General features: G+C 38.7%; 1 protein-coding gene across 1 annotated transcript in view; it reads right to left on the reverse strand.

Annotated features, from left to right (window-relative positions):
• The window catches only part of Copg2 (coatomer protein complex subunit gamma 2), a 116,067-nt gene that overhangs the window by 41,740 nt on the left and 59,396 nt on the right, over nucleotides 1-14,931 (reverse strand). The window contains exons 10-12 of the mRNA XM_021190570.1: nucleotides 4,516-4,649; nucleotides 4,009-4,076; nucleotides 2,770-2,958 (exon numbers count right to left, since the gene is read on the reverse strand). Of these exons, the coding sequence (XP_021046229.1) occupies nucleotides 2,770-2,958; nucleotides 4,009-4,076; nucleotides 4,516-4,649 (391 nt within the window). The remainder of the gene's footprint in view (nucleotides 1-2,769; nucleotides 2,959-4,008; nucleotides 4,077-4,515; nucleotides 4,650-14,931) is intronic.

A 14,931-nucleotide genomic window follows, 5' to 3' on the forward strand; every position in this document is an offset into this window, starting at 1 on the left:
AGTCTGTCAAATCGTTTTATGTCTTAGTTTTAAAATTGCATGCGCATCTATGTATGTCTGTTTCACACTGGGTCATAAAGATGTCTTTATGCTGTTTTTAAAAAAAACTATTTATTCTTTTGCTTTGTACAATCAAATATTCAATCCAGACAGAACTTATTTCTGTCTATGGTGTGAGTAAGGTGGTTAAGATTTACTTTTCCCGCTGTGATTATCTAGTTGATGAACTCTGATATTTTAATAACATTTTATCATATTCAACACAATATCACAGATGTCAGAAAAAGTCAACAAGACATGGAAACAACAAAGAAAGATTTTAAACAGATCTATAAAAAATGATATAAACATTAAATGTTTGATGGCAGATGAAGACACAGAGAGGTAAACTGGAGACGTGCATTTCAAATTAGAAAAAGCAAGCCAGGTGTCTTGGTGCATGCCTTTAATCCCAGCACTACAGAGCAGAGGCAGGAGGATCTCTGGATTTGAGGCCTTTCTGGTCTACACTGGGAGTTCCAGGACAGCCAGGGATACACAGAAAAACCTGAATTCAAAAAACCAAAAATAATTAAATATAAAATTAAAAAAACAAAAAAACAAAAAAACAACCCAGGTTTGGGTCTCAGTTGTGCTGCTAATGCAGTGTGATCTATGTCAGTTATCTTTCAACCTTAACTGACTCCCCACTCCTGTAAAAAAACACAAAGAGCAGCATGAATAGTGGTAATTTTTATTAGTTTATCTAAGAGAACAACAAATCTCATATACAATTATAGTTATACAGATTTGTAACAGGCACTTAGAAGTTAGAAGCTGCTTTTGCTGAAAATCATTGAATTGGGCCTACAAGGTAACTAAAAGCAAGATAAAAGCCTGGAATCTGCCTTATTTCATATCTGTCTCCTTTAACTTTGGGTCAGCCACCTGCTTAATTTGCACAGTGGCATGTTAATCAACTCAAAAAGTATAAAGCCTGTGATACCTGTTCTCATCCCCTTCAAGGCTCAAGATACAAAGGTAACAGTAACTGAGGTTATCTCATTACCAACTTCCTAAGTTCTCATTCCACACCTCCAAAAAGGGTCTTAAAGGTTTCCAGTCATGTCCTAAATTTGTAGTCATCTTAGACTGAAGAAACAGAAGAGTCTCAAAGACTACACTACACTACACTACATTGTGAAGTGATTCTCAGGCTGAGAACCAGCTTATGTCCTCAAGCATTAACAGCCTCTCTGAACCATTTCATTGAACCAGACTGAGACAACAACCAGCCCCATGTAGTCACATTGACTCAACATCCTTTTTCTGCTTTTTATGATTAATCTCCTCTTTGGCATATTGGAACAGGTGGCCAACTCTCCTTTGTGGGGACTCCCAGTTGCACTGAAACACCAACAGCAAAGTTACATTGCTACGTGTTTATTTTAGGATGCATTTTTGATTTATCAAGCTATTCAACAATATTTATTTATTTCATGTCTTTGTTTCCTTCTCCAAACCGTGCATGTATTCAGCAGTCTCCTTTAGAAGGCACTAAAGAGTGGGATTGTTTTTGAGGTAAGAGTCTTGCTATTCAGCCAGGCGTGGTGGCGCACGCCTTTAGTCCCAGCACTTGGGAGGCAGAGGCAGGCGGATTTCTGAGTTCGAGGCCAGCCTGGTCTACAAAGTGAATTCCAGGACAGCCAGGGCTATACAGAGAAACGCTGTCTCGAAAAACAAAAACAAAACCAAAAAAACCAAAAAACCAAAAAGAGTCTTGCTATTTACTTAGGATGTCTTAGAATCTGTATGTAACTCAGGCTGGTCATAACTGATGGTGTTTCTGCCCCAGCCTTCCACACTAGGATTGCAGGCACACAGCACCCTTCCACACTTATATCCTATTTTTATGGGAGTTGAAAGCTATGATGGTTTTAAAGTTTTAAAGAATTGTAAAGAATAAAAACAAAGAGTATATAAACAGATCACTTCGGGAGCCCGGGTCATTTAAAGTTTTTATTTTATGGTCCTTTAGAGAAGTTTGCCAACTTCCATTCTAAACATTATTCTTACCAATACAATTTTCCATACTAGTCCAGTTTATTTTTACAAACAGCTGCAAAACAATTTTTATAATAACCCAAAGTTTTACAATGTCTACTTTTGTTTACTTTTTCAGTCTAGAGCCCTGTTGAGTAGAGAGCCGTAGTCCCATGTGCTTCCTGGCTGAGTGTTAGAGAGAATGACATAGCCGTCATCCTCACTCTTCCACGCAGACTTACCATTGCCCTTTGGTCATTTCCAGCACACTGTCACTGGCCATACTCAGCACTTTGTTACAAAGTGCTAGCTGTTTTAATTAGGCAAGAAAAAAGAATGGAAAGAAAGGTCTTTGGATTCAAAACAAGGAAGCCTCTTCATTTCCAACAAGGAGAAGAAGCCTTTAACTAATTCTGCTGGGGTAACTCAGCACGAGACCAGGAAAGCACCGACCTTATCACACAAACATCAAACGGTTACAAACCGAAATGTGATAAAAGCTAAAGTTGTACACCATTTGAAAAAAAAAACACAACTTTTATGACTTAGAGAGAGATGAAAGTTATTTACATAGCATAGCAAGGCCTAGGAAAGAAAACAATGAGAGTGTAGACTTCAAGTTATTTATATAGGATAGCAAGGCCTAGGAAAGAATGAGAGTGTAGACTTCATTAAAAATTAAGACCTTCTCAAAAGACACTGTTGAGGCAAGCTATAGACCAAGCAAAAGCTTGTTTAAATTCTTACCTTGAACTCATCTGAGATTTCAGACACAAAAGAAGATATCTGCTTCATAAGCCTGTCCACACTGCTCTCACTTCCTGTTTTGAGCAATGTTGTAATGGCCAGGGTAGCAATGCTCCTGTTTGAGTCTGTGATTAAGTTTTCTAAGTCCAGATTGCAGGCAGTAACAGCAGAGGGGTGCTTCATTGCCACCTTGGAGAAAGAAGCAAGAAAAAATAAAAAGCAAAACAAAACAAAAAACAAAAAACACATTGTTGTTGATAAAGGACAGAACCTAAGTTTTAATTATGGTAAGTAACAATTGGAAGGGAGCAGCAGAGGTCAAAAGTAATCATTTTAGGTCAGATGTGGTGGATGCCTATATCCATATAGCCTTTATAACAGTATCAGGCTCTTTTATTATAGGTGCCATCTCCTTATAGTTTTTATGTTCACAAATATATATTCTACTACACATTAGAAACTTTAAGAAAAAGATTATGGTAAGTGTTGATCAACAAAAACTTTCTGTCATTTTGAAATCAATTCTGCAGTTAAATAAACTGCTGCCAAACTGGATTTTACCCACGTTTGCTAAAATATGCCTGTCATTCTACATCGATGTTGTTCCATCTCTCTGTCCATTCCACACTGGCCTGACCCAAAATTCTGAAAATGCGAAAATACTCTGCAAATCACTGTCAGTAAAACTTATTCAACAGGAAAAGATAAACCCGACTAATGAAAAAGACTTTATCCATGCTGCAAAGAGGTCTATGTTTTGTGGAGAAATCTTTGTATATTTTAATGGTTAGGCACAACTTCAGGCCCACTGGAGTTAATATATAAGACATAGCATCACAAACACATAAATTTTAAGACACAACTGGTTTCAAGATTAGAGACGAGGAACTGTAAAACTGCTTAATCTCTGCACCGGTTTGTATGATTTTCATTTACCACAAGTGGCTCTAAGCACAGGTAGGATTACTGGAGTGACTACTTAAGAGGACACTTGTGAACGGCCTCCATACTGCACAGTCTAACCCAGAACATAAAGTACTCAGACATCAGAAATGAGTTATGGACTTATTCAAGCAATTCAGTATAAACAGCTCCAATGAAGGCCACAAGTACAAGCAGGGTGCTACAGATGTGAGGCCCACGGGTCATACTCTAAGCTTGAAGAGAGAGCCAAATGCTTTGTATTTCATGTTTCTGAAGTAAATATACATGCCTATTGTTAATAAAAGGGATACCTACCTTGTTCAGGGTCCTCACAGCTGCATATCTCAATGCTGGTTTAGGAGAGCTACAGAAAAGTTGAAGAACTGAAAAAGAAAAACAGAAAAATCACTGTGGATACTGTTCACCATATAGATGAAAATTATAGTATGTAATAATTATGTTCTTTCTGTGTGTCAGGAAATTAATCATCGCATCAAAATTCCATGTGAACAAAAGTTATCATCAAAAATAAAAAATAAAGTACTTTGTTCAGCTAAAAAAACTTTAGTAGAAAACAAAATTTTTTTTTCCTCTAAAAATCAATATCCCAATTAATATTTGCATTTAAGTAAGAGAAATCGTGCTAGTTCTGAGAGCAAATGTGTTTTCTAAACATCAGAGGAAGCTGAGATCATTAGCAAGCATCTTTTCTCACTGAGCAATCTTGGCCCTAAATGCCACCCTTAATACCCACTCTGCAAGCCCACTGATTTAAAAAGACGTAAGAGCATAAACAAAGGACAGCTATCAAACACAACTGACCTGAGACAGCAGGTGCCAGCTCTCTTGCAGTACAGTTGGGAAGATGAATAATGGCAGAAGCAGCTTCATAAATGACCATTTCATGTTTATTTCGCAAGCAGCTCTCAATGAAATCAAAGAGTGGACTTTCATAACTGCCAATAAATGTACATAGACCATGTTAACATACCAAATAGCACGGTAATAATCACAATGGTTAAAATTCCTGAGGTAAAAACGTTAAAAGAGATTGAGATATACTTCTGGATCACTGAAAATTCACTCTTTAATAAGCAATGAAACAAATTATCAAAGCTATTTTTTTAGGAACTTTTAAATTTAACCAAGGCTTTGTAAGTGGGCAATTACTGAAGAAAGCCATGGAACTCAGTGAAGAACAGTGAGGGTTCTGGTGCTTTAACTTGTTGGATCCTTAATTTCCGCCCTTCCTTCCTAGATCACTGTAGCTCTGGAAATGTCAGCAGCCTTATGGAACCAGTTTAATATCAGCAAGTCAATTATGTTACATATCACATTTAAAGAAGTAAGGTCTGAAAAAAACATGTAAAAATTGAAAACTACATAATTATTCTTCTAACCCAAAATCACAAGACATGCAAATAAACAGTAAAATAAATACTGCCCAAATACAAGAGAGAAAGTTACTCCCCAGCAATTATTCCTGAGGAAGCATAGACACTAGACCTAGTAGACAAATACTTTGAGTCAAACTAATACAAACATGTTCAAAGAACTAAAGGAAACTACATCTAAAAAGTTGGATAGATCTGTAAGTATGAGGGATTATAACTGATTTTTAAGAAAGTAAATAAAAGTCAGAGATTTGGGAAGTGAAAGATTAATCAAGGAGGTTCGATTGCCAGTAAACTGAGATAACCAGCAGAGAGAAATAAAAACAGGAATGATGAACAAGGTCTGGAGACCTGTGCAGCATCAACACGCATGTCAATTCTACAGAATAAGAATCCTACAAGGAAAGAGATAAGGTGGAAACCTCTACACTGATTAATTGAAACCAAATCTACATGCCAGAGAAGCTCAACAAATCACAAGCAGGATAAACATACAGAAATACAATGCTGTTGAAATATTACATAAATAAGTGGTCAGAAGAATACTGACAGCAACAGGGTAAAAACAAATGCATCACACTTATAGAAATCAACAGACTTATACAAGGCATGGCTGATTTGGGGGAGCTAACCCTACGGGCTGCCCTAGCCTGCCTCACTGCTGCCTCCCCTCCCAGGCCTCGAGTTAGAGGACATAGGAAGAAGCGTCTAACTCTTCACTATTTCATTCATTCTTTCTGTCACTCTCCTTAATTTTACTCTTTATAATATTTCATGTCTTCATATTTTTCTTGTTCTGATATTTTAGTATTTTATTTATTTCTATCTTTTTGTTTCTATTCCTCTTACCTTTAGATAGTTTTTCCTACATTTTGTAATCTGAAATATTTTTCTAATGCTGCTGTCTGTTCATCTCACATCCTGCCTCTTTTTCATTAAATCTTGTTCATTCTTTAAAGAGAAAATCCCTCCTTTACTTCATTCATCATTAATTTTACCTTTACTAATCTTTAAATTCATTCTTTTATTATACATTGTTTTTACCACTTTCTTTTCTATTGTCACTTAAGCTGTAATAATAAATGACTTTAATTTTTTTCCTTTCTTTTCAATAATTTATTTTTTCACTTTATATCCCGATCGCAGACCCTCCTCCCTCTTCTCCTACTAGTCCTCCCTTTATAAAGCCTTCCCCGCTTCTGCCCCCTCCCCTTCGCCTCTGTGAAGGGGAGTCCCCCTCCTTGGGTACTACTCCACCCTTGGACATCTAGTTACAGCAGGACTATAATTTCTTTTAACTGTATTTTTAAAAGATTGACTTTAAATTATGTGTATGTGCATGGTTATGTAATATGAGTGTAGATATGTAGAGGTCAGAGGCCCAGGATCCCCTGGAAGCTGCCTAACATGATGCTGGGGAGCAGCATACATGCTCTAAGCCACTAGGCCATCTCTCCAGCCCCTTTAAATTTATATCAATACATTGTCTATTTTGGTGATAATGCTGTTATCACAGCTCTCCATCCTCTGTGAGTGGAGTTCTTAAGAGGAGGCTGCTTACTAAGAGCTCACTAAAAAGGAACTGCCATCTCAACAGATGGACAACCTGAACCATAACCGTGAGAACACAAAGCAGGGAGCTTCTCTAAAAGTTCGCAACGCTTTAATAACTGACCCTAAAGATATTGAAATGGTTAAAAAGTCAGAAGAAATATTTTTAAAGTCAGATTTACAAAATGATCAAAGAGGGGCTACTGAAATGGCACTGTGAGTAAAAGCTATTGTTCTGCAAGCACAAGGGCCTGAGCTGGAAGCCTTAGCACACACATAAAAAGCCAAGCATGCTGCACATATCAGGACTGGGGAACAGAGACACACTTGGGAGTTTCTGTCTCAGTGAAAGATCCTGTCTCAAAGAAGTAAGACAAAGAGTGATAGGAGAAGACATTTGACATCTTGCTCTTAGTTTCTGTATACACGATCACATCCTCATCTTCATGTGCTTGCAAGACAGAGACACACAAACACACACACTCACAGAGAAAGGGAGATTAATAAGAAGGTTCAAATAAGAGATGTCAATATGATACCTGTACAAAAACAATTCAACAATTTGGACTAGAAATTCGGTAACTTGAATTAAAAAAAAAATCAGCCAAAAAATCTTAAAAATAGAAAACTCAGTCTAATAGAAATTCTTACTAGAAAGTATCAGCAACAGACTAGACCAGGTATGAGAAAAGCTATCAGGAGTTGGTAGCAAGTGGGGAAATCTATATTCAGATAATAGAAAACAAAATCCAGAAATAATAAAAATAACATTCAAGACCTGTGGTGCGTTATTAAGAGACCAAGCCAATCAATCTAGTGTGAGGAAGGACCCAAAAAGAAGAGACTAAAGTGACTGAAAATTCCTTCAGAAAAGTTATAGCAAAGAACTTCTCCAATCTAGAAAAAGTCATGGACATGCCACATGAGACAGAATCCCAAACAGAGCCAGATAAACACTTTCATGCATCAAAAAATTCCAAAATCATAGAACATAATGCTAGGCATTTCAAGAAAGAAATGCAGCGTTACTTAAAAAGGGAAACCCATTGAAACAATAGGATACTTCACAAAAGAACCCCAGCAGGCCAAGAGAGATAGACAGATGCATTGCAAGCTCAGAAACAAAACCCAGTGTTAACCCAGATAATAATATCCAGGGAAGTTATCCTTTAAAACTGAAGCAAAACCAAAGACTTCTCAGAAGTATAAATGAAAGCAAGTCATTACTAGCACTGCTGAAGATTCCATACGGCAGAGGGAGAACACATACACAAACATGAAAGCACGAGAAAGAACAAGCCTCATTAAAAGAATAAACAGTGGAGAATAGAAGGAGCCACACACAATTAGCTCTGTAAACCAGCAAACGTATAAAGATGGGAAAAGTTTTCAACAGTATTAAATTTAAAGAATTAACTTGGAACACAGGTCAGCTAAATTGATTAAAAAGCAAGATCCAACTGTTTGCTGTCTAGAAGAAACTTACCGGCAAAAACTGAAAGAGAAAAAATGGAAAATTATATTTCAAGTAAGTAGAATTAAAAAACAAGCTAGAATAGCTATACTCAGACCTGACAAAGCAGACTTTAAGCCAAATTTAACCACAGAAATAGACAGTCATGTCATATTAATAAAGCGATAACCATTAAAACTCTATCATGATTATAAATACGTAGCTATCAAATGCCAATGCACCTAATTTCACAAAACACAACTAGACATGAAGGGATTAGACAAGTCCACATATAACAACAATGGACACTTACTTTAAAAAATCTCACTCCAGCTGAGTGTGGTGTTGCATGCACTTGGGAGGCAGAAGCAGGTGGATCTCTGTTGAGTTGAGGCCAGCCTGGTCTACATAATGACTTCCAAGGACAGCCAGGGCTATATAGAGAACCGACAGCTATGTCATTCAGCCTGCCCCAACCCCATCCCCCAGAAGAAAGTTGGAGTTCAATTGCACTGTAAAATAAATGAATTTAACTGACATTTTCATGTATAGAATACATACTCTTCTCAGCAGTCTATGAAAATTTCTTCAAAGTAGATCACATTTTAGATAGTAAAACAAGTTTGTTTGTTTTTTTTTTTTTGATATTTTCTTTATTTACATTTCAAATGCTATCCCGAAAGTTCCCCATACCCTCCCCCCGCCCCTGTTCCCGTACTCACCCACTCCCATTTCTTGGCCCTGGCCTTCCCCTGTACTGGGTCATATAAAGTTTGCAAGACCAAGGGGCCTCTTTTCCCAATGATGGCCAATTAGGCCATCTTCTGCTACATATGCAGCTAGAGGTACTGGTAAGTTCATATTGTTGTTCCATCTACAGGGTTGCATCCCACCCCTTCAGCTCCTTGGGTACTTTCTCTAGCTCCTCCATTGGGGGCCCTGTGCTCCATCCAATAGCTGACTGTGAGCATCCACTTCTGTGTTTGCCAGGCACTGGCATAGCCTCACAAAAGATAGCTATATCAGCAGCTGCTTGTGGACGTTGTACATCGTGGTGCGCACTAGGCTCCGCACCACGATGTACAACGTCCACAAGCAGTGGGATAGCATTTGAAATGTAAAGAAAATAATAAAAAAAAAATTTTTTTTTCAAAAAAAAGAAAAAAAAGGAAGGCCCAAATAAGAATGCTTGAATCTCACTTAGAAGGGGGAACAAAATATTTGTAAGATGTAGATAGAGGAAGAGAACTGGGTGAGAGAGGGTACGGGGAGAGGAATGGTGGTAGGGGGATTCAGGATCAAGTATGGGGAGGAACAGGAGAGACAGCCAGGTGACCATGAGAATGAATGGAAATCTGCAACTGGTGGTGGTGGGGTATCTCAAGGACCTGCCAAAGACCTGGGATAGGGGAGGCCCCCAAGAATCAATGGGGTGAGCTTAGCTATGACTCTCAGCACTGGGATATGGAACTTCAAGAGGCCACTTTGTGTAGCCAGGCAGGAACCCCAGTGGAGTGATAAGGACACCAACCTACTGACAAAACTTTCTAACCAGCATTTATCCTGTCTAAAAGAAATGCAGGGACAGAGGATGGAGCAGTGACCTGCTTGTGGACGTTGTACATCGTGGTGCGGAGCCTAGTGCGCACCACGATGTACAACGTCCACAAGCAGGGAACTTTTGGGATAGCATTTGAAATGTAAAGAAAATAATAAAAAAAAAATTTTTTTTTAAAAAAAAAGAAAAAAAAGGAAGGCCCAAATAAGAATGCTTGAATCTCACTTAGAAGGGGGAACAAAATATTTGTAAGATGTAGATAGAGGAAGAGAACTGGGTGAGAGAGGGTACGGGGAGAGGAATGGTGGTAGGGGGATTCAGGATCAAGTATGGGGAGGAACAGGAGAGACAGCCAGGTGACCATGAGAATGAATGGAAATCTGCAACTGGTGGTGGTGGGGTATCTCAAGGACCTGCCAAAGACCTGGGATAGGGGAGGCCCCCAAGAATCAATGGGGTGAGCTTAGCTATGACTCTCAGCACTGGGATATGGAACTTCAAGAGGCCACTTTGTGTAGCCAGGCAGGAACCCCAGTGGAGTGATAAGGACACCAACCTACTGACAAAACTTTCTAACCAGCATTTATCCTGTCTAAAAGAAATGCAGGGACAGAGGATGGAGCAGTGACTGAGCCCTGCCAGGCCTTGGTGGGAACAGTGACATGGTTCCTGCCCCTGGGAGAGAGCCCCTGGTGTGAACCTCCAAGAGTGTTGATGGCTGCTGTGGCTACAGGGAATGTTTGTATAATAATATACACAATTCACATTCCTCCAAGGAATGTCCTCCCTGTTAATGTTAAAGACTCTGAGATAATTAGAAACAGCAAGAGTCCAGGAGTTGAGGGTATGCCTATGTCTCAGCAAAATGGTAAACTCTAGGACTTTCAGGACAGCCCTTAAGGTTAGAGGAAAGAGCTCTAAATACATGAGTTTGAAAATATATAATTTCTTACCTATGCAAAAATAAGGATACAATATGAATTACATGAGGGGCTTCATGAATATAAAAAAACAAAAGCAGCTATGCCACGAAGCAACTTGTTAGACAATTACTAAGGAAGAAGATAAAGAGATTTAAGGAGTAGTGATCACAGGAGATTCCACCCAGCTAAGGTTTTTTTGTTTATGTTTACAAAGGCAGAGAGATTCCTGAGTTCAGGATCAGCCTAGAACAAGCAAAGTTAGACTCAGTTGTGGTAGAAATGGTAATTTCAGGGCAGGGTCCCATCCAACTAGCTTATAGTCTGTGCTTAACAAAGGTAGACATATTTCTGAATTCTTTTGCAATGTTAAGAAAAAACTGTATGCTTGCTGTCTCCTAAGTATCAAAAGGCTATGATGCTGATTCCTAAGAGAATCAAAAGGAAAACTTGGAGTAAATGACTGGATTGATATGCAAAATAAAAGACTGGACCTGTGTTCTGCATGATATGAGCTATACAGAGAGTTTTTTAGTATAAAAAGAGAGAACTGCTTGGAGAACTGACACAAGCAAGCAGGACGCACAGAGAGATTTCTTAGAATAGCAAGCAACCGGAATATAGACAGAGGTCTTCAGAGAGAAAGCAGAACACAGAGAAGCAGACTGGAAAAGCTGCATCAAGCAGAACACAGTTCCTCAGCTTGGATCCACGATTTCACTTCAAGTGGTTCTTTTCCCAGCTCCCAGACACCCCTTTTTCTCAGAACCCTCTCCAAGCTGAAGCTGGTCTTTGGCATTGGTCTAACTAGAGACCCATCCCATGGGCAAGTATCAGTCCTTGATACGCTTAATGATACTCTGTTATGCTTGCAGACAGGAGTCTAGCATAACTGTCCTCTGAGAGGCTCCACCAAGGAGCTGACTCAGACAGATGCAGAGACTCACAGCCTAACAGTGGAAAGAGCTTGGGGATTCTTTTGGAAGAGTGGGGGAAGGAATGAGGGCCCCAAAGGGGATAGGAACTCTACAGAAAGACAGAACCACCAACCAAAAAACATATAGGGGATGGACCTAGCTCCCCACAACCCTTGTTCCTATGTAGTGGATGTGCAGTTTGGTCTTCATGTGGGTCTTGAACAACTGGAGGGGGGCTATCCTAAAAGCTGTTATCTGTCTGTGGGATGATATGCTCTTCTAGCTGGGGTACCTTGTCTGACCTCAGCGGGAGAGGATGTGCCAGGGTAGGGGGATATCCAGGGGGGGTCTCTACCCTCTCAGATGAGAAGGGAATGGGGGAGGGATGTGGAAAGGGGTGACTGGGAGCAGCAATCGTGATGTATCACAAGAAACTATAGACGCCACATAAACACTTGAGGATTGAATATGCAAACGATGTTTACTATACATAAAGTATGGTTTTAACAAAGCAAAGAAATTCTAGAAACAAGTGAAAAAACCACATTTCATTAGATTTTTTTTTTTTGTATACAGCAAAGACAAAAGAGGTAAGCTTGTTGTGCTTAGTGCACACATTAACAAGGCAAGAGAACGCTTTGATAATCTCTTAGTGATGTACCTCTAAGTCTTAAAAAAAAAACCAAAAAAAAAAAAAAAACAACATAACAAGCCAAACAAAATTAGTAGATAAAAATAAAATAAGAAGAAATAATACAGCAAGGGAGGATTTAATAAAATGAAGGCCATAAGAGGATCAATGAAAGTATTGCTTTTTTGAACAAGACTGACTAACCAAAAGAAAGACTCAAATTGATAACATTAAAAGGGGTGAAGAAATATTACAACAAATATTCACTGAAATCCAGAGGCTCACTAACAAGTATTCTGAAGAATTATCTTCCAGTAAACTAGAAAACCTATAGGAAATGGGTCGTTGACAAAAGTGCCTACTGTAGAAAAGATGTCCTCACCCACACAGGCTGCTAGGAAGCTGGATATGTAAGTAACAAAGACTGAAATACAATCTTTACCTCTCACCCTGCACAAAAGTCAACTTCAAATTCACTAAAGACCTTAATATAAGACCTGAAACTTTGAAAGTATCAAAGGAAAGTAGAAACATTTCAAGATATGGGGACAAGCACAAACTTTCTGAGTAAGACTCCAACACCTCAGGAAATAACAGGTAGGCCTGATGAACATCAAACATCAAATGAAGCTCCTGCACAACAAAGGCAACAACAAACTGAAAAGATCTCCTGCAGGGTGGGAGACAAGCTTTGTTAGCTATTCACCAGGTAGGGCATGAATAACGAGAATAAAGAGCTGAAAAATTTAAAAGAATAAACAAACGGAGCAGATTGTTCTCAGAAGCAGAACAACATATATAGATCAAATGTTATATAGCATATTAATATATATTAATTATTACAAACAACAAAAACAACATTAAAACAACAGGGCTGGAGGTGCCTCAACTGGATCTTTTTTTTTTCCCCTTCCTTTGGGTAAATCTGGTTTATTTTCAGTCTATTTATTTATTTATTTATTTCAATTTTTTATTAGATATTTTCTTTATTTATATTTCAAATTTTATCCCCTTTCCTCATTTCCCCTCTTACCCCATCCCCCCTTCCCCTGCCCACTAACCCACCCACTCCCGCTTCCCTGTCCTGGCATCCCCCTATACTGGGGCATCGAGCCTTCACAAGGTCAAGAGTCTCTCCTCTCATTTATGTCCCACAAGGCCATTTTCTGCTAGATATGCGGCTGAGTCCTTCCTTGAGTTGATGGTTTAGTCCCTGGGAGCTCTGGGGGTACTGATTGGTTCATATCGTTGTTCCTCCTATAGAGTTGCAAACCCCTTCAGTTCCTTGGGTCCTTTCTCTAGCTCCTCCATTGGGGACTCAGTGCTCCGTCCAATGGATGGCTGTGAGCCTCCACTTCTGAATCAGGCACTGGCAGAGCCTCTCGGGATAAAGTAGACCTTTAAAGATCAACATCATGCTTAATGGGTTTACTGCAAAACAAAGAAGCCTTCTTTCACCATTTCTACTCACTATCGCACTAAAGGCTTGAGGTAGTGAAAAAAAGCACAACACAAAACACAGGGGTTAGTCTAGAAACAAAGAAGTGAAACCATATTTGTTCACAAGTGATATGATATTATACACAGAAAGTCCAAAGTAGTATATGGATGGAGAGAACAAGAGAGAGGTAGAGAAATCAGGAAAGCACGGGGCAGAGGGTTAGAGGGAGGAAAAGAAGAGGGAGTAGTGCGCTGTAGCTAGGATCATAACAAGTTTATAAACTATAAGATTAACATAAAAACAACTATATTTCAGTCCAGAAGTGAAAGTGATGAAACAATTCCATTCACAACAGCCTAAGACTGAGTCAAGGGGCCAGGGAGATACGGGGGGGGGGGGGGGGGGGAGGGGGTAAGGCACTCGCTGTCAGGTCTGAGTGTGATTCTCCAGGATCCATACAGTAGAGCATGAGCACCAACTCTTGTGAGTCGTCCTCTCTGACTTCCATATGCACACAAATTAAATACTTTAAAAATTAATTTAATAAAACTATCACAATTTTAAATTGAAAACTATAAAATCTTTTTGAGAACTTTAAATGAATAAATAGACTCTGTCCATGTTATAAAACTACTTATTACCAAGATGGCAATACTCCCATATGAATTGATTTAAAATATACCTATTACTCTGGACAGTGCAAATCCTACCAAAATGCCAGCAGGTTTTGCTGTAGTAATCCAAAGCTTGTTCTAAAATGCATATGGATAAGCAATGAACTCCAAAAACACATACATTTTCCAGATTAAAATCTTCCTATAAACCTGGAGCAATCATGACAAATGAAGAAAACTGGGAGTTTCATCACATGGTCAATGGTCAGCTGACTTCCCAAAGAAGAGACAATTTTAAGGAGAAAAGAGTTTTTATTAACTGGCAGTGGGGAAATTGGTATCTTCTTAAATGAATGTAAGAGCATTATCTGAGCATATACAGAACTTTACTCAGAATGGATGATGGTCTTGAAGGTTGTAAACTAAAACTCTTAATATCATGCTACTAAAAGACCACATTGAGGAGACCACTGTGATCTTGAACTAGGTGGCTACTGGACACAGCTCCCAAAGCACAATCTCTCAGAAAGGTGATGAAAAAACTTCATCAATATGTTAAAATAAGGAAAGAAAAGACAAGCAACATGTAAAAGTTACATATAAAAGTATTTGTTATCATTCTGAGGGTACAACAAAAGACATACTTGTCTGTAGATTTCTTATGAAATTGTCAAACTTTGTTATCTGAGTTATTAGAAGAAGAAGAAGAAGAAGAAGAAGAAGAAGAAGAAGAAGAAGAAGAAGAAGAAGAAGAAGAAG

The sequence above is a fragment of the Mus pahari genome, chromosome 2, assembly GCF_900095145.1.
Source record: "Mus pahari chromosome 2, PAHARI_EIJ_v1.1, whole genome shotgun sequence".
In the NCBI taxonomy this organism is placed as follows: domain Eukaryota; kingdom Metazoa; phylum Chordata; class Mammalia; order Rodentia; family Muridae; genus Mus; species Mus pahari.